At 41.1% G+C, this 20,833-nt stretch overlaps 1 protein-coding gene across 1 annotated transcript; it reads right to left on the bottom strand.

Annotated features, from left to right (window-relative positions):
- Positions 1–14,598: 14,598 nt before the first annotated feature.
- fzd1 (frizzled class receptor 1) lies at positions 14,599–18,851 on the bottom strand. The gene has a single exon (XM_075464715.1). The coding sequence runs from the start codon at positions 18,542–18,544 to the stop codon at positions 16,883–16,885; it is 1,662 nt and encodes a 553-aa protein (XP_075320830.1). The 5' UTR covers positions 18,545–18,851; the 3' UTR covers positions 14,599–16,882.
- Positions 18,852–20,833: the final 1,982 nt, after the last annotated feature.

Genomic DNA, 20,833 nt, shown 5'->3' with positions numbered 1-20,833 from the left:
TTTCATGATTAACACAGGAAAATAACATTGTTTGGTTTGTTTTTCATATGTCATAGCTTTACAGATATCCATCTGAATTTTGAGACTCATTATCGTTACCTATGTTATGTTATGTTGTTATTTGATGTCCTTCTTTCATAAGTCTATGTTATATCTATAACCTTCATATCTTAACAAGTTGTGGTGTTTCCAAAATTCTCTAGACAAATGTTTTATGAGACGGAGGAATGGAGAAATCAAGTTTCTTTGTTTTATCAAAATCTCTAAATGCTAGAATTAGATTCTACAAAACACGCCCTGGCAGACATCAAAGCATTTACAGGCATATCTCTGGCTGGAAGTGGAGCGTAAGCCTACATCATGCCCCGCATCCACAAATCAAATCCCAGAACCCGCGATGCAAAGTTAGTACGCGTCAGTACAAAGAAGGAACGAGGTAGGATGAAGGAAATGAAAGAATGAAGGAAAATGATGGAAAGACTAAGACAGACAGAAATATTCAATTCAATTCAATTCCTTTTTATTTATATAGTGCCAAATACAACAAATGCCATCTCAAGGCACTTAGATAATAAAGTCCAATTCAAGCCAAATGGCATTCAATTAATTGTAATCATAATTATTCATAAAATAATCCAATTCGTTCATATAGCCAATTTAAAAACAATTTCCTAGCTAAGGAAACCAACAGATTGCACTGAAACTTTTTTTTTTCGGTCCAAGATGAGAGGGAATAGAAACAGAATGAAGTAGTAGAAAGATATAAATTTTTTTGTTTTTTGTTCGTCCGTCATCATCTCGTCCATGTCTGTTTACGTCGCACGTTTTTAACCTCAGCTGCTGCACACGTTATGACATAATTAGTTTTTCTTATCAAGACAGCCAGGTTAAACTTGTCAACTTTTTATTAATATTTTGTGAATTTAAGTTTGCCTCATCAGAGTTGGTCAACAACCAAACCAACTCCGACACTTAGACATTTTTGTCATTCTTTGTGGTGTTCTCCAAGATGTTAGATGTTAGTCTTGAACTGCAAATAGTAAACAAATCGAAACTATTTGAGTAAATCTGGTATCTCTCCATTCCCCATATTTCTTTTTCAATTCACTAAGTGATTCCTATATAATCACCTGCTGTCGGCAGGCGGCAGCACGCAGTGATACGAAGGGAGAGAAAATAGCGCCAAGCGATTGTGAGGTCTGACTTTATCCTGGAGAACCATTTTTTGGTCTTAAAAGATACATAGCTGAATTACCCTATCATTAGAATTAGCAGCTGGTGGGCAGGGCCCAATTAGCAAATTCACATGTGCATATTCAATGAACAAGTGGTGGTGTTCGCTGCAAATAACGCAGTTATTTAGTTCTTTCATAATTATGTTTTTTTTTATTTTTTAAATGAGGTAATTTTACAATTTCCCACAGCTTTTTGGTGATATGTCCCTTACTCTTTAAACACTAGGCAGCTCAGTTAGTTCTCCATTTGCATCAGCCTGGGTTATATTTCTCTAACAGAATATAGTATCATAGACTGGGCTCTGCATATATCAGTTCTGAAACTGGGAGTTGGTGTCAAACATGACAGCAGTGAAGTAATTGAAATTTTCACAACTTGTGAATTTGACAAATACTGAAGAAAAACAGGGAGAGTGAAGGCTTAGTGGGTGTTGGTGGAGATATATCTGGAACTGTGATGATTATTCATACCCCCCCACCCACACACACCTCCATCCAACACACTGACCCTATGATTGACACAGCATTTGGAGCAATGCTCTCTCTTTCTCTCAAGAGAGCAGCTTAGCACTACATTCTATGATAAGTTTGTTACAAGCTATCACAACCGTTAATTAATGCTGAAGAATTGACAAAACCTCCTCAGGGAGGAGTGCAGAGCTTCCCTCTGCTCATACTTATAATCACCATATTTGCATTAGCACAGAAACAGGGCCTTGTAGGTCTAAGGATTAAACAGACCTTATCTAAATTGTAAAGCAAATTATATGCAAACACATGCATTCAAGTTTGTTTAAGCATGAAACAAACAACTCATAGAAGGTAAAAGGATAAAAAAAAAGAAAAATTAAAAAGCGAAGTGAAATTCAGTGACTGACTTGTGTAGTCCATCAGTGATAGAGTTGGACAGACGAGTGAGAGACAACCTGAGAAGAAGTTTATAGAACAGCACATCAATTAGCCACAGGTGGAGCTGTGCAGGTGGCACACAATAAGGGGCCAGCTTATGCGACAGGATGCTGCTTCTGTTCCGAAGCTGCAGATGAGGGTCCGACCAGGCCGCAGGAGCGCAGGCAGACACCAAAAGAAAATGCAGTGGTGGCACGTGGCAGAGGCTACAGATTAATCAATCCAGTCAAGTAGAAGAAACGGGACGGCAAAACGGAAGCAAAGAAGTAATGAAGCAGCAGAGAGACAAAACAGCAGCGGTCAGCTGTTGGGATCATCTAAAAAAAAAAAAAAAAGTTTGGCGCTATTATCACAGAGCTGAAATTATGCATTTAAGCACTGGAGTAGAAACTTACCTTGTTGCCGGGTTGAAAACACGCATGCAACAAGCGGGAGGGGGATAGAGAGTGACCCACGCTGCTACCAGCATTTACCTGCAATGTTAATGTTAGCTGTAAGGCAGCAAGCAGTAGTATGATACGGGAGTGTAAAGAGAGAAAGGACACCTACCACCGCAAACTGACTGGCTTATATTTGACTTTCCAAAATCGTAGAAAAAAAAAAATGTTGCTTCCCAATTTCACTCCCATCTCACCAACAACAACCTTTACGAACAATTCCAGTCCGGTTTCCGTCCCCGCCACAGCACAGAAACAGACCTTATAAAGATCACAGATGACCTCCTCATGGCAGGTTTCATCTCCATCCACCCCGATCTGAGTGCAGCCTTTGACACCATTTCTCACCCCATCCTCCTCAATAGACTCCCCTCCTTAGGCATCCCCAGCACCCCCCTGCACTGGTTTCACTCCTGCCTCACAGGCCGCACCCAGTTCATACAGCTAAAGTCCTTCTCTTCTCAGCCCTCCCTCGTCACTTCACGTGTTCCCCAGGGCTCTGTCCTGGGGCTCCTCCTCTTCATCATCTACCTCCTCCCACTTGGCAATATCTTCAGGAAATTTGGTATACATTTCCACTGCTTCGCGGATGACACCCAGCTCTATCTGTCCAGTAAACCTGATGCAACTCTCCCTCCCTCCTCCCTCACCCACTGCCTCTGAGATTAAATCATGGTTCACCTCAAACTTCCTTAACTCAATTCAATTCAATTAATTTTTATTTATATAGTGCCAAATACTATAGTCATCTCAATATTTTCAATATTTTCCTCGCACTCTGTCCACTTACACCCAGCTCCCTCAACAATGAGACAACAGACTTTGCAACAAATCCTCTACATCCTACTTCCACTGGACATATCCTAACCTTCCATCCTCGCTGCTCTGCTTCTGCCCCCAACTCCACATATCTAAGCCTTAGATTTGTAGAGGTTATCTCCTGGGGAACAACAAGCTTATTTCCTAAATCTACCTGCATCTCTCAATCACAAGCATCCTCCAAGCTGCCTTTCCTCCTTATTGTCTTATTAACTTTCTCCCCCTCTTGAACAAACAGAATTGCTATTCTCTTCACCTTAGACCCTCCTAAGTTTACCTGCCTTCGTTTATCTTCAATACCTGCAGCTAAGCTTCTTAATACTTGGTCATGTCACCATGTATACCGGCCTTGTGACAGACTAAAGGCGGTAGCATGGTTGCCGCGTCTGTCACGGCGGTGTCGCACCGTGACGTCAAAATGACGTATCAGGCCTGGCGCTTCCCTTGAAAAGACGGCGCAGCGCGTTGTCGTGCACCAGTCGATTTTTGTAACTTGGCGGCGCCGAGCACAACGAACCGGATGGACCGATGTGAGACCAGGCTCAGTGAGGAGGTGCGTTTGTACAGACAGCTGTACGAAACTGCAGTGAAACAGCACAGGGACCATGTAAACTCCCAAAACTGCTGCACAGAGATGGGCAGAACTTTGGGGAAAGAGGGAGAGTTCTGTAAGAATGTGTGGAAGAAGCTACGGGACAGATACGTGAAGGCAAAGAAGAGGGCAGAGACTGTTGATGCCGGGGGCTTCAGACCTTTACCTCTAATGACTGAATTAAAAAATTAAAATGATCTGAAAACTGCAGCAGTATCATTAATTACAGTATTCTTGCTCTTGACAGCGGCATTGTTTTCTTCTCCACTTTCGTGGTTGTAGAGTAGAGGTAACCTTCACGTTGCAGCGCCACCTCTGTGACGGAGAAAATTGCAACTACTCGCGCAACGACTTGCGCCACTATATAGGGTCCTATGGCGGGCACGAACTCGTGACGTCATCAACACCGCTCGCGCGAGCAGATGCAGCAACCATGCTAGAGCCTTAACCCTACAACCTGACAAAATATGCCTTAGATTTGCAGTACCTGAACATAACGAACATAACGGGTCTCCATTTACCCAGAGTTTTAGGTTCTGGGTAGTTCGAAATACATCATATGTTGCCCCTATAAAAAAAAATCTAATACTCCTTTCCTCCATACTCAGTTCTTTCTAACTAAGCTTTTTCTTCTCTACACCTTCCCAATTCAACCACCGTCCCTGCTTAGCCTGAGCCACTGCCTTTGCACCCCTTAACATTTCCTCCTGTCTACGAATCTGCTCAACAACTAGCTTTCTCTTCTCCTTGGGACCTGCTCTACTCCACACTGGTTTGCCTGGGCCAAGCCCAAAGCCTCCCCGGCCTATTTGCACATTACCCACAATCTCTGCATGTCTAAGAATTGCTTCTGCCTCCTGAGCTGCCGTTCTTGGTTTCCATTTTCTCCCCTTGGTTGGGTTTGGAACCACCTTACTAACACATCTTTACTCCCAGCTAACAGGAGCTCTGTCCTGACTTTAGTACATTTAAACTCCTCTACTAGACTAGATACTGGGAGCTGGAGTATGCCTTTCCCATACAGTGCATAGTACTTAAGCATTTAGGAACACCTAGGCACTTCCTAATATAAAAACTAACTAATCTTTCCATTTTTTCTACAACAGATAATGGAATCTCATACACAGACAGTGGCCACATCAACCTAGGAAACAATCCAAACTGCAGACACCACAGCTTCAACTTTCCTGGAAGCCCTGATTTATCTATTCTATCTAGTCCCTCAGCAACATCTTTCCGAAACTGCACTGCCCGCTCTCCATCATTCATGTCTGCCTGGTACCACCTGCCTAAACTCTTTACTGCCTTTTCCCTAATTATCGGAATGCTTTCTTCATCTATTACAAACTTTCTATCACTTAATTTCCCTCTACTTATTGAGATACTTCTAGACTTAGTAGGTTTGATTTTCATCCCAGCCCACTTTAGATTTTTATTAAGTCTCTCAAGTATTATTCTTCATACATGGCACTGTTGTGGTCACCAACGTCATATCATCCATGTATGCTCTAATTGGTGTAAGACGCATGCCATCCTGACATCTCTCTCCACCTACAACCCACTTGGAAGCTCTAATAATTATCTCCATCGCCATTGTAAATGCTAATGGCGAAATCGTACACCCTGCCATAATGCCTATTTCTAATCTCTGCCAACCTGTTGTGAAACCTGCTGTACTTAGGCACAGTCTAATATCCTGAAAATATGCTCTTACTAAGTTAACTACTACTACAGGCACTCTGAAATACTCAAATGCTTTCCAAATAAGGCTATGTGGCACTGAACCAAATGCATTTGCTAGATCCAGAAATATAACATGCAAGTCTTTTTTCTCACTCTTGGTCAAATCCAATATGGAAGTGTCAATTAATGGGAAAACCTCCTTGAACAGTCTGGTTGGGATTGGGTCTAAAACACAAGTTGATGGTTTAGAAGAGACTATTGCTGTTGTTAGTTCAGAGAGATCAACTGGACAGAAGCCATCTAAATACAAATCAGGTTCTAAAGATACTTCTAAAGCTGTACTTGATGATACCTCAGTGATAATAGTGGGAAGGACTCCATCAATCTTCTCTCTAATAGAAACAATTTTATTGATAAAGAAGCTCATGAAATCATCACTACTGAGAGTTAAAGGAATACCTGGCTCAACAGAGCTCGGACTCTTTGTCAGACTGGCTACAGTGCTGAAAAGAAACCTGGGATTATTCTTATTCTCTTCTATCAATGATGAATAATCAGCAGTTCTAGCTTTACGAAGGGCTTTCTTATACATTGTTAAACTATCTTTCCAGACTAACTGAGACTCTTCTAAATTAGAGGAACAACACTGTCTCTCCAGCTTTCTTGCAGTCTGCTTTAAAGCACGCAGCTGTGAATTATACCAAGGAGCCAACCTCTTCTGACTGATTACCTTCCTTTTCAGCAAACCACATTTAATAGTTTGATGTTTTTGTTCAGTTAAAGTTTTTGTTTTAATTCTTTTTTTCACAAGAGGATTTGCTCCTTTTGTGTTAATTGATTGGGTGGGTAGCAGCAGGTGGGAAGCTGCAGAGAAGTGTATAAGACTACAACTCTGCATCCTGGTCTGAGCTCTGGGTTGTCATGTTTTAGTAGGACAAATAAATTCGTTCATATTTCTAGAAATGAGAGCTGCTCCTTCCAATGTGGGATGGATGCCGTCTCTCCTCATCAGACCAGGTTTTCTCCAGAAAGATTGTCTATTATCTATGTAACCCACTTCACTTCTAGAGAAACTAGTCTAGGCTGGTTCAACAAATTTCAAGGCAAAGGTGAGATGGTATATGTAGATTTTTAATGGAGTTTCATGCCATAGTCATAGATCAATTCAGAATTTAACAGAAAATGTACAAAATGAACTGGCAGCGCTCACTTGAATCAAATAATACTACATTGCTGTAGTGAGACAGCGCTGCGTTACCAACCAGATTTCGCCTTGGCAGACCGACGTCACTGACGTACCGACTGAAGTAATGACAAGCCGTTTCCAGCGAATCAACAATCAGAGAGGGATTAGACACTGCTGTGGTCCAATCATGAGTTTAAGCATTCGGAAATTATAGAACGAGAGTGAAAAAAATCAACACAGAAAGAAAAAATGATCTAGCGTGAGATTTCTTTGTTAAGTGTGAGAGCGTGACACTAAGGTGCCGTTTACACATACCCGGGTATTTTGAAAAACGAAGACCTTTCCCTTCGTTTGTGCCTTTCGTTTACACACAAACGGAGTTTTTTCCTCCGAAAACGAAGCTAAAAAAAAACTCCGGCAAAAGTGGAGATTTTTTAAAAACTCCGTTTAGCGTTTGTGTGTAAACTGGTTGAAAGACGAAAACGGAGTTTTCAGAATGGAATGCGGAGTTGTCGTCATAGTACAGAGCCCCGCCCCTATCCGCCATAGTGGCAGGATAACGCCATTCATTGTTTATCTGGCAAGCATGGAGGTACTAGCAGCATTTATTTTGTTGAGAGCTATACTCGCTTGTGTGATTTTGAAAATTACACTCCTACAAAGTATTGAACAACAAAGGCGCATTACGGCGCGGAGGGCAACAATTGCGGAGCTTCTGTTGGCAGACAGAGCCCGGCCATACCACCGCCAGCGACGGCGATTCTGGATTAGACCTGGACGGACTGCTTTATGGTGGGAAAATTTTGAAAATGGCTTTGTTGTCCCGGAGGAATGGAGGGAAAATTTCAGGATGTCACGATTTTCACTCCTTTCCCTAGCAGAACTGCTACGCCCGCACATCCAGGGTGAGAGTACTCACATGCGCGCTTCTGTTGATGTTGTGAAGAAAGTTGCCTGTCAGCGGTTCTCTATTAGGCTTCTGATTGGCTTGTGTGGAATTCTCATTGTTCTAACACTGCCACCGTCAGGCTTGGCGTAATTTAACAGCTCCTGATAGCGTATTTCTCCGGATCAATGTAGACGGGGTTTTTTTTAAAAACGGGGCTGTGTGCACGGGTTTTTTTTTTAAAACGAAGGTTAGAAAATATGCGTTTTTCAAAATACCCGGGTATGTGTAAACGGCGCCTAAGTCTGAAAGAGTGGGTGTCACGGCAGATGCGTGAGAGTTGGCAACCCTGTCCCCTCCCCCCAGGTTCAGAATCTGGGTGTCATCCTCAACAGCACACTTTCTTTCCACTCCCACATTAATACCATTACCCAGTCTGCATATTTCCATTCACGTAACATTAATTGTCTCCGCCCCTCTCTCACTCCTCACACCACTGCTATCCTGGTCCAGAGCCTTGTCACCTCCTGCATAGATTATTACAACTCACTCCTTTTCGGTGCCCCTCACAAACCCTTCATAAGCTTCAACTGGTCCAAAACGCTGCAGCCCGCATCATCACCAGAACCCCCTCCTTTCACCATATCACCCCCGTCCTCCAGCAGCTTCACTGGCTCCCGGTCAAATTCAGAGTTACATTCAAGATCCTTCTCCACAAATTCAAGGCCATCCACAACCTCCCCCCCATATCTGTCTGATCTCCTCTCCATTAGCATCCCCTCTCGCTCCCTCAGGTCTTCCTTCTCCCTCCACTCGTCTCAGCACCATGGGGAGCAGAGCTTTTAGTTGCTCTGCCCCCCAACTCTGGAAATCACTCCCACCAGACATCCGCAACATTGACTCCTTACCCCTCTTCAAATCAAAACTCAAAACCCACCTGTTCCAAGCTAAATTCTCCCTCTAGTCTCATTGCTTTTTTTAACTTGTATTATCTTATTTATTGTGGTTTTAATGTGTTGTAAAATGTCCTTGAGTGTTGTAAAAGGCGCTTTTTTAAAATAAAATGTATTATTATTATTATTATTATTATTATTATTATAATATGAGCTCAGAGTGGCTACTACAGCTGTTCAATTAGGGCCGTTATAATGTATAGGATGCAAAAGCATCCATGCTGCTACATTCACAAGAGTGGAGCTGCAGAATCAGCTGACCTAGAATAAGATTTGGTTTTAACTAAAGAGTGAAATAGAATCTAATAAGGGGAAGAGTTTAACTTTTTTGGAGGCTTGTACTTTTTTCTCATTCTGTGCTAGCATGAACATAAATTACTTTCTCAGGACCAGCAGCCAAGATGCAATGATAACAGTTAAAAAAGACAAAAAAAAAAAAAATAGTTCAATAAAGACAATAATCACAAGAAGAAGACAATGCAATGATCATAACACATTAAAAACAGAGCAGCATGTAAAGTGCTAGTTGTTAAGGTGAGCAGCATACAGGGCAAAACAACAGTGCAACAGGTATTCCACTCAGTGTAAAAAATACACATTGTAATAAAAAAAAAGGGCATCATATCTACAAGATACCCAAAAATGATGAACTTCTCTTCATTGGCTCCCTGTTAAATTTAGAATAGAATTTATAATTCTTGTCCTCACACATACAGCTCTAATGACGAAGCTCTGTCATCTTAAAGATCATACTTAAATATTTTCCTAACGGAGCACTTTGCTTTCAGACAGCAGGTTTACTTGTGGTTCTCAGAGTTTCTAAAGGTAGAATGGGAGGCAGAGCCTTCAGTTATCGGGCCCCTCTGTGTGGAACCAGCTGCAGGTTAAGGTTCAGACAATCTAGGATTATGACGATTAGGCTTAAAAACTTTCCCTTTTTGATAAAGCTTATATATATTTATTGAGCATCACCTCCAACTCAACCTCTCTAAAACAGAACTGCTGTTCTTCCTTGCCAAGAAAACCCTACAGCCCAACACCTCCGTCAAAAATTCGACTCTTTATCACTCATTCCTTGGGTGTCATGATTGATGACCAATTGACCTTCTCTAAGCATGTGTCCTCTGTTGCCCTGTAATGCCACTATGCACTATTCAACATAAGAAAGTTCAGGCCATTCCTGACACAACAAGCTATCCAGCTCCTGGTACAAACCATGGTTATTACTCGAATAGACAACTTAGTATGCATATACATGCAGAGGTGACTTGGACCCTGACGACATTATCTTGGATGGGTTGGTCCAGTTTTGAAAATGTCAAAATTGATCAGACATCTTTAAATTAATTCTAAAAGTCCAGATTTGGTCAGACTAACACAATATTTTATTCCTCGTCACGTATTTAGGGGCAGCAAGACGATGACGACGCCTATGCGTGACACCGAAGCTTGTAGAGTGTTAATCCAACATGGAAGCGGACACAACGTTACCATTCGATGCAGCCTTAGAAAGTGTTTTAAGTAGCTTAGAACGCTTCGTTTACTTTTAAAAAAAGAGAAATGTTTGGCGTTGAAAGATTTAATTGCCAAGAAGGATGTATTGCAAAAAGATGGTTGTTGTGGTGTGAGGAGCAGATCTATATAGGGAGTTTAGGGAATTACTCACTGAGTCTGGTCCTTTATTTTATTATTTATTTTTTCGTTAGCACAAGTTTCTTGTGTTTACCTTGAATAGGGATGGCTCAGGTAATCCTGAAACATCCCATAGTTAAGCTGCTATAGGCCTAGACTGCTGGGGGGCCTCATCTGTCACACCTTTCCTCACTTTACTCTCTTTATGTATATGTGATATTATTGTGGTCATTAACTCGTGTTTCCCTGTTCCAACAGATATCTTTTGAATGGTGTTACAGTGCCGCCGCCGCTGCGGCCCTCCCCCCCTTTCTGTCTTCTCAATCCCCAGCTGGTCGAGGCGGATGGCCACCCTTCCTGAGTCTGGTTCTGCCAGAGGTTTCTTCCTGTTAAAAGGGAGCTGTTTCTCTCCACAGTCGCCTCAGGCACGCTCAGGCCGGGAGATTGGACTGAAAAACAAAGAGTTTTCAGTGCAATCTGTTGGTTTTCTTAGCTAGGAAATTGTTTTTGAATTGGCTCTATATGAACGATTGGATTATTTTATGAATTATGATTATTATTAATTAATTGAATTCCAATTGGCTTGAATTGGACTTACTATCTAAGTGCCTTGAGATGACATTTGTTGTATTTGGCGCTATATAAATAAAAATGAATTGAATTGAATTTCCTCGTCGAATGTCTGTCGCTCTACATACGTCATCTGATATAAATGATACAATTGGCTATGAATCGCGCGCAAAGCAGCATGGGAAGAACCAGACGCCATTTGATAGACATTCGTAGCGCCCCATAAACGACTCTAGGCATTTGTAAACCACGCCTCAAATACGAGAAAATGCACACCTAGTTCCCAGACCACCATCTCATCGAGATGTGGACGCGTCAGCCACATCTCGTTTAGTGCTCTCACTGAAGAAAAAAAATAATGCAGAACTTTGAATTTGCACTTTGCACCAGATAAAAGATAGAAGGTCCTTTTTAAAGAAATCCAGCTAAAATAACATAGCTCATTAAAATAAAAGCAGACGTTAACTGTAATGAATTAGCTAACCTGGCGACTTGATCTTTAAAACATTGGTCAGTGAACTGAAACCCCTTTTTATCATCTGCAAGGAAGGAAATTGTCATGAAGATTGACGTGGTGCTGATGAAAGAGGACCCAAATGCAGATATTAAAAATGAAAACTTGACTTGTTTCAAAATCCAAACAAAAAGCGCGGCTACAAAAACCTAAACAAAACTTAAGGAACAAACAAAAACCTGACAAGGACAAACCCGATTCCAAACATGAATGACGGGGTCTTGGCATGAGTGACGATGAGGATCTGACAAAGAACATGAACAAACCTAGAGACTAAATACAAAATACGAAGGTGATAAGTGAGTGAATGCAGCTGAGGGAAGAAACACAGGTGACATGAGTGAAGTTGATGGTAGGGCAAGAGAGACTGAGGAAAAAAGTGGCATAACATGGCAGAAACATAAAACATAACCAAAAATGCAGAACATGACAAAAATGATCTTTTAGTAGTTTTAGAAAAGCTAAATGAACAAGCTAAACTTCTGTAAGTATTTAAGGCTAAACTAACATTGTCATATATAATTCTCCTGATTTCAAGTGGGAATGTTTGTGTTTGAATACCATGCTCAGTTTCTCTGGTGGATAGACTATCAAAAAACTCAATTATCTCATTTTTGGCAGTACAAAGTATTGACAGAAGTGAAAATATGTGCACACAGAGGCTAGCTTTTGAGCTTTTATGGGTCAGGTCAAGTTAAAAACACGTGGCAGCAATAGCACACATTTCATTTTGAATAGCAATGCTTTCAAACTTGGCCTAAAGGAGGAAAAAACAACAAAACTAGTAGTACAGCATCTTAATTTGGTGGCAGTTGATTTATACAGTATTCCCCATAAAGTGCACCCTAAGGGGATGCTTATTGAAGCAAACTGAAAACAACAGAAAGGTCTGAAAAGATGGACTACATAAGCTTTGCACAAGACTTTCTGTGACCTGTTGATGAACTCTAACTACACTCCATAGATGTTGAATGATAGAATATGTTCTTGATGAGTCTCTTGAAAATCCGATTTTGTCTTAATGTGCAAAACTTTTCCACTTTTCCATAATCCCTCCCTGACTACATTTTTTCTATCAGAGTGATCATGTGTATCTCATAGAGGCTATAAGTCTATTATCTCGGCCCGAAAACAAGTTAATGACTTATTAGACATTCTCATGAAGAATGTTGCAAATGTCTCATTATGGGACAAGTGATACAACTGAAAAAATCCTGATTTGATCTTGTAGGTCTTCATAACATATCATGTATTTCATAATATGTGATGATCGTGTAAAGGTTTAAAAAGTAACAAGAAACAATGAGAGGTACATTTTAAGAGGTGCTCAGTGAGAGCCTGAGGGCCCCCTTGCTGTCATATCTGATTTTGGAGGCATCCTATCACTAGCTTTAAAAACACATCGACTTCAGAATATTATATAAAATTTCTAAGATAAAGTACACTGCAACCAGAACTCTAAAACTCATCTTGTTTGAAGAAAATCAGGGACTGAAGATTCAGTGTTTCTGTGTCACAAACATGTTCCGCTTCCTCACCAAGAGGGGCAGTCTTCACACATTTCATTTGTATGTGACTGTTCGTGGCAGTGGTGTAAGGGGCTGTGCAGCAGTGTGTGGGGTGTGTAAGCGATAAGAAGCCAAAGCAGTGAGGTATGAAGAGCTGACTAGAACAATGAGTGTGGCAGCTGATCCATAAACATTACTGCCAAAGCAGGGCCAGGAGCTGGAAGGACATTCCAGTGTTTCAGAGGATGACATAAAAGTGATTTTGAGCCCACTGGTAAAGGTGAATGACAAGCTAGCATTACCTAATTTTTTACAGTCTTTTGGCTGATATGAAAAAAAAACCATAAAATGAGCTTTGTCATCTTAACTCCATATGATATGAAAAGATGGGTGGGTTGCATACAATGATCCTGTCAGATCTGGGGTGTGTTGACACTAACAGCACAGGCAGAGATAAAGTGTTCCACTCCAGCAGAAAGTGCTTTGCTATTGGTTCTTTAGTATTTTGTAGCTACTTTCTATACCACAACTTTTGTTTAAATGTTTCAGTTAAATGTAAAAAATAACCTCAACATTTGTTAATATGAACTAAAATCCTTTTAACACTGGAAAAAAAAGGAAAAACCTGCGTTTCTTTATATGTTTGTATTTTCATTTGTAATTGTAGACATGATGTTTAATGAGGGGTGACTCCCTCCTTATCTTAATATCTGAAACACACGCCCCTTTTGAGATACTCATTCCAGGAACAACCATGTTACGAACATGCGGCCGATCATTAGTACAAAGATGTAGATTTTTTTTCAGAAATATATCAGTAATTTGTTGCAGCTGTCCCCTCCTTTTAAAAACAAGTCTCTGGCACCAAATTTGAAATAAGTGTGTTTTTCAATAGATATATTAGATTTCTTTCTAGTTAGTTTAGTAATTGTAGCTCCAGTCTGACAGCTGCAACATTAATAAGCTGTTTACATTTAGAAGCCAAACAATCCAGAACATAAAAATACACTTAAAGGCTCCATCCTATAAAATGTTTTTTTCTTACTGCTCATCTCTACATGAACTACTGGAAATCAATGTCTAATCTTAAGTGGATCATTTAAATAGTTGTATTCACCACTGCTGCTTACCTTTGAGGAAACAGAAACTAACATTAAATGTTCTCATTGTCATTTGATCTTTTTGACAACAGTTTATTTTGTATCTTTATATATCCATGTGCCCATAGGTAAAGAGGAGGAAGTGGTTGTTCCAGAAATCCGCTCCTGACACAATTTCAATGAAAACAATGAGGAAAAACAACAAGTCTTCATTTTCTGCTGAGTAGCCTACATACATCCGCTAGTTAACATTACAAGTGCAGCGGCACATCAAATATACCTTGTGTCCAAGACTGCACTCTTCTTAAAAAAAAATTCCATTTCATAATGCTGTTCAGCACATAAACCCTAACAATGTCACTTTACTTGGCTGACTTTGATCGTTGAGTCCACACATTAGCTTAGTCTGAAAGCATTTCTGCACAGAGCAAGTCCCCCTTACACTTTATTATATTCAAAGCGCATTTGAACAGACTGATTTCACAAGATGAATAACTGTTTCAATTAAGTGTAAAATACACTTGGAAAATCTGAAAGATGTCAGAGGAAAAAAACGAGTTGACCAGTTTGACAGTTGCATTGGTGAGGTTGTTTTTATTCTCACAAAACAATAAATGAAGTGTATATATAATATTTTTTCTATAAATATAAAAGGTTCTTTTCATAGCAAATGCAAATTACTTTAAAACTGTGACAGTTCTAGGGCCATCAACAGAAAAAAATATATATTATAAATCAGAAGCACCATGTGGAAGAGTATCTGACAGGAACACACAGTCATGGACTGTATGTGTGTGTATGTGTGTGTGAGCTGCTCTGACGGCAGCCGCTCTGCATTTTAACACACGCTTTCTGCAGTGGAGGGAATGCAAGCTGCTGGTTGCTCTTTAGTCCCACAGTGCAGCCATGTTCCTCCAGGATCGGATTACTCCCCACATCAACAATCCCCTCTCAACAGTAACTAATTCAACCTCTGAATGAAATGCATGAATAAAATAGTTACATATGTATGAGACGTACGTAACAAACACCCTTTCACATCACCATCTGTGGACATAGTTACAACACTGAATTTAGCTTTGGAGACCCATTAGCCTTTGGAAAAAAAATCTTTCGATTGCATAAATTGTAAAATATATTCTTTATGCAGTTGCATGTAAATTTGGATCCCACGGATTTTATAAATAGAGAACAAGAATCAATTAAGAGTTTCAGTATCAGTATCTCTAAGCTCCCCTCATATAGCCTCAGACAAGAGTAGTGTATGATAGTTCATTTCCCTGGAAACCTGAACTACAGTCAAAAAACCTCCCATTCCACAAAGTCACACCAAATGTCCTCTGACACTTAAAACATCTTCCAAATTCATGAATAATTCTCTCTTTACACATTTAAATCCCAATTATTGACTAACAATCCAAACTGACTCAACATTTTAACTTAAACAGAAGGTCATGGACATTAGATCAAACTGTGATCATGTGTTTTCTGATTAGATCCTTTTAACTAATAACTAATTAATATGTTGATAATTTGATAAATTAATTTGTATTAGTGCCTTTTTTTGTCTTAAAACAGAAAAAAAATGTAATCTCCCTCATGATCATGCATTACATATTTGATTTAGTTAAAAAATCTAATCAAATTACCACGAAAAAAAGGATCAAATCTTGATGTTTTCTTAAAATATTACAAGTTGTCTTAACAGGCTTTTGTAAAAGATGATGGGTAAAATAATTTAAGATTGTTATAAAGAAAATTATATTGCAAAGGCACAACGGGTGTCCAGGGATTTTACACAGCATTATCTGAATAAAAATGTATTTAAAATGTGCTGCTACACGCAACGTTTTTGCTTAAATTTGTGGGTTTTGTATTCTTACAATTTATAAAAATTGACATTTGGAAAAAAAAATCATTTCAAACTGATGTTAATGCTGCTTTGAATCCCTGCCAGAGGTACATCATAGCCCTTCTGCAGGTTTACATCTCTGTAGAACATATTACACATGACCAGTTTGGCAACATACAACCACATACAGTTTTTTTTTAATTTTTCATTATTTTTTTTGCAACCAATCAGTGCCTGGATTCATGGTCCTGCACTTTTTTTTGTCAAAGTTCTGTTACTATTGTTCGATCTCATTGCAGGATGTCATTCTGCACTTACCTAGCATCTCCATTAGTATGCAGAAATTACATAACTTGAAAAATGATCACAGTACAGAATTCTAATTCAACTTAAAGAATATAAAACTCTACAGTACTGCCTGAGAGTGCTGTAAAATACACCCAGAAACACTGGTCTGTTCTTCTACATTTGTATGATTATGTGTGCTTTATTTAGAAAGGAATGTTATAACTGTGAAGACTTCAACAACAGGCCATAACCGTCTCGAAGACTCATATTCACAACTTGTGCACCGTTTCTTGTCCCACAGTGCTGATACGTGCACTGCGAGACGTTCAACTGTGGCTCAACTGTATGAACACAAACTACAGCTGATTAATCAGGAGCCACAAGGAAGCACTTTGGTTTCATGGGACTTCGCTCAGAATAGACCCCACACTCACAACCAAATCATCTTCATCAAAGACGCAAACACTCATGTGGAATATTCCCAGGTGTACCCACAGTAAGTCAGGTCATGAGATGTGAAGATGAAAAAAAACGTTTCTTTTTTTTTAAGAACAATTTTCTTTTCACTTTTAAATACAAATATATAATTACAAAAATCTCACAAATTAATATATACATTAAAAACAGAGAAAATGTCTCCAGTAAGTCTGAGAAAAAAAAAAAAGAAAATTATGACAAGGATTATTGTTGCGTTTGTGTGAGGAGGGTTTAAACCAAATCACACAGTGGTCTCACCCTGTTTACTGTTGGCAAGTCTTGTGTAAAACCTCCTCCATGAGTTGAGGGTCTTCCCAGACCAGATCCAAAAGCCGGAAGTGATGCCCACAATGAGAGTCATGAGATATTTAATCATAAACACAGTGAAGTCTGGGCTCATGCTAGGGTGGCTCTGGACAGGACATGGTACGGCATATGTTTTGCAAGTCTGGCTGATCCATGTCCTCTCCCAATGATCTCGAAAGGCCTGCTCATAGAAGTAGCAGGCGATGACGATAGTGGCTGGCACAGTGTAGAGCACGCTGAAAATCCCTATCCGCACCATCAGCTTCTCCAGTTTCTCTGTCTTGGTGCCATCGTGCTTCATGATTGTCCGGATTCGAAACAGGGACACAAACCCTGCCAGGAGGAAGGAAGTGCCAATGAACAGGTAGACAAACAGCGGCGCCAAGACAAAGCCACGCAAAGCATCCACACTGTTCATGCCCACGAAGCAAACCCCACTTAACACGTCTCCATCCACCTGCCCGACAGCCAAGATGGTGATGGTTTTGATGGCAGGAACAGCCCAAGCCGCCAAGTGGAAGTACTGAGAATTAGCTTCGATGGCCTCGTGGCCCCATTTCATCCCTGCTGCCAGAAACCAGGTGAGAGCCAAGATAACCCACCAGATGGAGCTGGCCATGCTGAAGAAGTACAGCATCATGAAGAGGATCGTGCAGCCCTCTTTTTTAGTGCCCTGCACCACAGTCCGAATATCATTGTCAAACTTGTCGTTGCAAACCACCTTGTCCTCCAGTAAAAATCCAGCAATATATGCTATGGAAACCATAGTATAGCAGCCAGAGAGGAAGACGATGGGCCGCTCTGGGTAGCTAAAGCGCTTCATATCCACCAGATAGGTCAGCACTGTGAATAAAGTGGAAGCACAACACAACACCGACCAGATGCCGATCCATATCCTGGCGAATTTGAGCTCCTCCTCACCGAAATACATCATCCCGTGCGACCTTTTGGGCTCACAAGGAGCCCCGCAGTTCTCCTGCCCGAGGAAGCGGTAGTTCAGGTACGGAGGCACTCTGAGCGAGGCTGGGCACCTGAACTGGCCGCTCTTGGGGTCGGGAAGAGAGCGCTCAGTGGGGTAATGGTCGGGGCGATTCGGTTCCCCGTGGTCTGTGATGTTTTGGCCCACGCACAGCTCTCCCGCTCCGTGCACCGGGAAGGATTCGCACGCGAGGCTGTCGGGCCACTGGAAGCCAAACTTATTCATGAGCGCCTCGCAGCCCTGGCGCGCTCGCTCGCAAAGAGAGCGACACGGAGGCAGCGCCTGCTCCAGCACCGTGCACACGGGCGCGTACATGGAGCAGAGGAAGAACTTTAGGTCCGGGGAGCACTGCACCTTCACCAGCGGGTAGAACTGGTGCACCTCCAGCCCCGCGTCCTCCTGGTTGGTGTGGCCCAGCAGGTTGGGCATGATGGTCTCATTGTACGCGATGTCCGTGCACAGCGGGATGGAAATGGGCTGGCAAAACCCGTGCTCCGGTACAGTCATTCCTCGGTCTCCGCCGCCGTATTGCCCATTTACTCGGAGATTTCCCACGTTGAGGAACAGAATAAAAGATAGCAAAGTCAAAGCAGTGCGAACGAGTCTGTTGTAGATCATAGTGAAGAATATTTCCGCTGCCGCACTTTTATTTGTTGGGCCAAACAACTTAACGTAAGGAGGCAGCGGGCGACTTCCCTGAACGCTCTTTGTTGGCGTTTCTCAGCGTCTGAACGCAGCTGCCTCCAGCGGGGTTTCACGGTCTCTTTCCCCAGCAAGCAACTCACTGCGCAAATGAGGTGTTTATGGCGAAAAATCCACACCTCCAAAAAAAGCAAACTCAAACCTCTCAATTAAAATCCTGTTAAAAAGCCAAAGTGTATTCCTCCTGGGAAGCAGCGCCTGTCTGCACAACACAGTGTCTCTGCTGATCAGACTGTATCTGCCCAGCCTCCCCCTGCCTTCAGCCCGCCCCCCGCCCTGCGTCCGTGCGTCGGCAACCAGACATCCATCCAACACAGTGTCCGCTCTCATCCTTCACAATAATACTGTCTGAGAGCGATCTGTCACTATTTATTAGCATGAAAACGTGATGGGTTGCTTAATGTCAAATTCATGTCGTTAACAATTTTTACACCATTTGCATGGACTGTGCACGGAGCAAATGCAACTTTAAAAACTTTGATTTTTAAACTACTTTTAAATCAAAACTTCAATTCTATTAAAGTTTTTTAATTCTATTCATATAAGCCTAATGGAAAGAAAATTAAGAATTTTTTTAAAATACACAACACGCAACACAACGATACGTTTTTTCAATTCGAATCATATGTGAACATTTAGTTGTAACGAATGATTTCAACTATCATTAACTATCAGTCATCTGAGGCTCCTTAAAGCTGCGGTCGGCAACTTTTTTTTAGTCATATTAGCTTGAACTGTCATGGGATTCTGGACGTAGAATATTAAATAGGCTGTTTAGGAAAAATCCCGAAATCTGTAGCTCCCTCTGAAGCCTGTAATCATGCTTGCAAAAACCGAGCGCTCCCGGCTGTTTTTAACCAATCAAGTTAGGGTGGAGGAATCCTACCTGTCAATCACAGCTTGTGCACACGCTGCTGAGCGTGAGTCTGCCCCAGCTTGAGTGCGCTCACACTGGTGTGAACTCACGTGCACAACCTCGTCCACAGAGGGGGAGGGGTTTGGGGGGCGATTCGGAGCTTGTTAGAGGTTGGGGGAGGGACCTGAAAGTTGTATCAGTTCGAATTTTCCGACTTTAGACTCGCAATTTTGAAAACCTGCCGACTCCAGCTTTAACAGTGTAAGTCACCAATGTGTAGTTTCCACACTGACAACCTTAAAGAACAAATATAACTAAATCAAACAGTTAAACCTATAATCAGCTCCGTACGGATGATGGTTGTTCACTCAATTACAGTTGCGCTGACGCACTTCCCGTTTACCTCCGTCTCACTTTACCAAACCCTCTCCCTTTCTCTCGCGCTCTCTCACACACTCACATGGAGGTTAGGGAGAGTCTGCATTTTTCCAAACGTGTTCACCTTATCCCTGCTATCTATTCTTCTCAATTGCTCTTTTCTTTTCTTTTCTTTTCTTTTCTTTTCTTTTCTTTTCTTTTCTTTTCAGCTAGTCTGTATATTACTTGAATGCTTTTTTTCCAGTTTGAGTATATTGTTGTAAAAGGTAAAAGGAGCGAACGGCACATCAATCTTCAGCGCTTTAACGAGAGTCTAATGGTAGGTTATTAGTAATAAGTAAATATGTTAAGAAATGCACCGGTTTCCATCATTTTCATTACGGAAGAGTATTAGGGCCAGGCATAAGAAAAAACATTTATATTTTGCCTGTCGAGAATAAAGTAATTAGATGATGGACCAAAGGAGTTGACTTTTTTCTCGAAAATTCGACTTTATTCTCGACATGTCGACTTTAATCTCGACAGGCAAAATATAAATATTTTTTCTTATGCCTGGCCCTAATACTCTTCCGTATTTTCATTGAATGAGAAATGTGAAGTAATATTTTGTCAGCAGTGTAGCATGCTATGACACAATCACAGTGTTGCATCATAAGTTTATCTCACCACAATTTCTGTTGTGTAAAAGCACAACCCCCACTCTCCCTTTGTGTTTCACAAGTATTTGAAGAAAGGACTCCCTGTGTACAACTGCATGGGAGGTTATAACATATTATTACTGAACACTTCCACACAGAATTCAATGCAAACTCTGCATTGACGGAGGACGAACAGACCGATAGCGCAGATTTATGGATTGCAATTAAGAAAAGACATTCAGACTTGGTTGATGCAGGCATATTGTGAATCTTTTTCTTTTAAGTGTTACAGTTAATCTAATTTATTCTCAGTTATTTTTTTAATGTACATCA

Source organism: Odontesthes bonariensis, chromosome 5, assembly GCF_027942865.1.
Source record: "Odontesthes bonariensis isolate fOdoBon6 chromosome 5, fOdoBon6.hap1, whole genome shotgun sequence".
Classification (NCBI taxonomy): Eukaryota; Metazoa; Chordata; class Actinopteri; order Atheriniformes; family Atherinopsidae; genus Odontesthes; species Odontesthes bonariensis.
The sequence above is the reverse complement of the archived record's forward strand: the minus strand, read 5'-3'. Positions and strand labels throughout refer to the sequence as shown.

Bases quoted from the DNA above. Each gene is read 5' to 3' on its own strand.
- fzd1 (XM_075464715.1), bottom strand. From the start codon at position 18,544: ATGATCTACAACAGACTCGTTCGCACTGCTTTGACTTTGCTATCTTTT.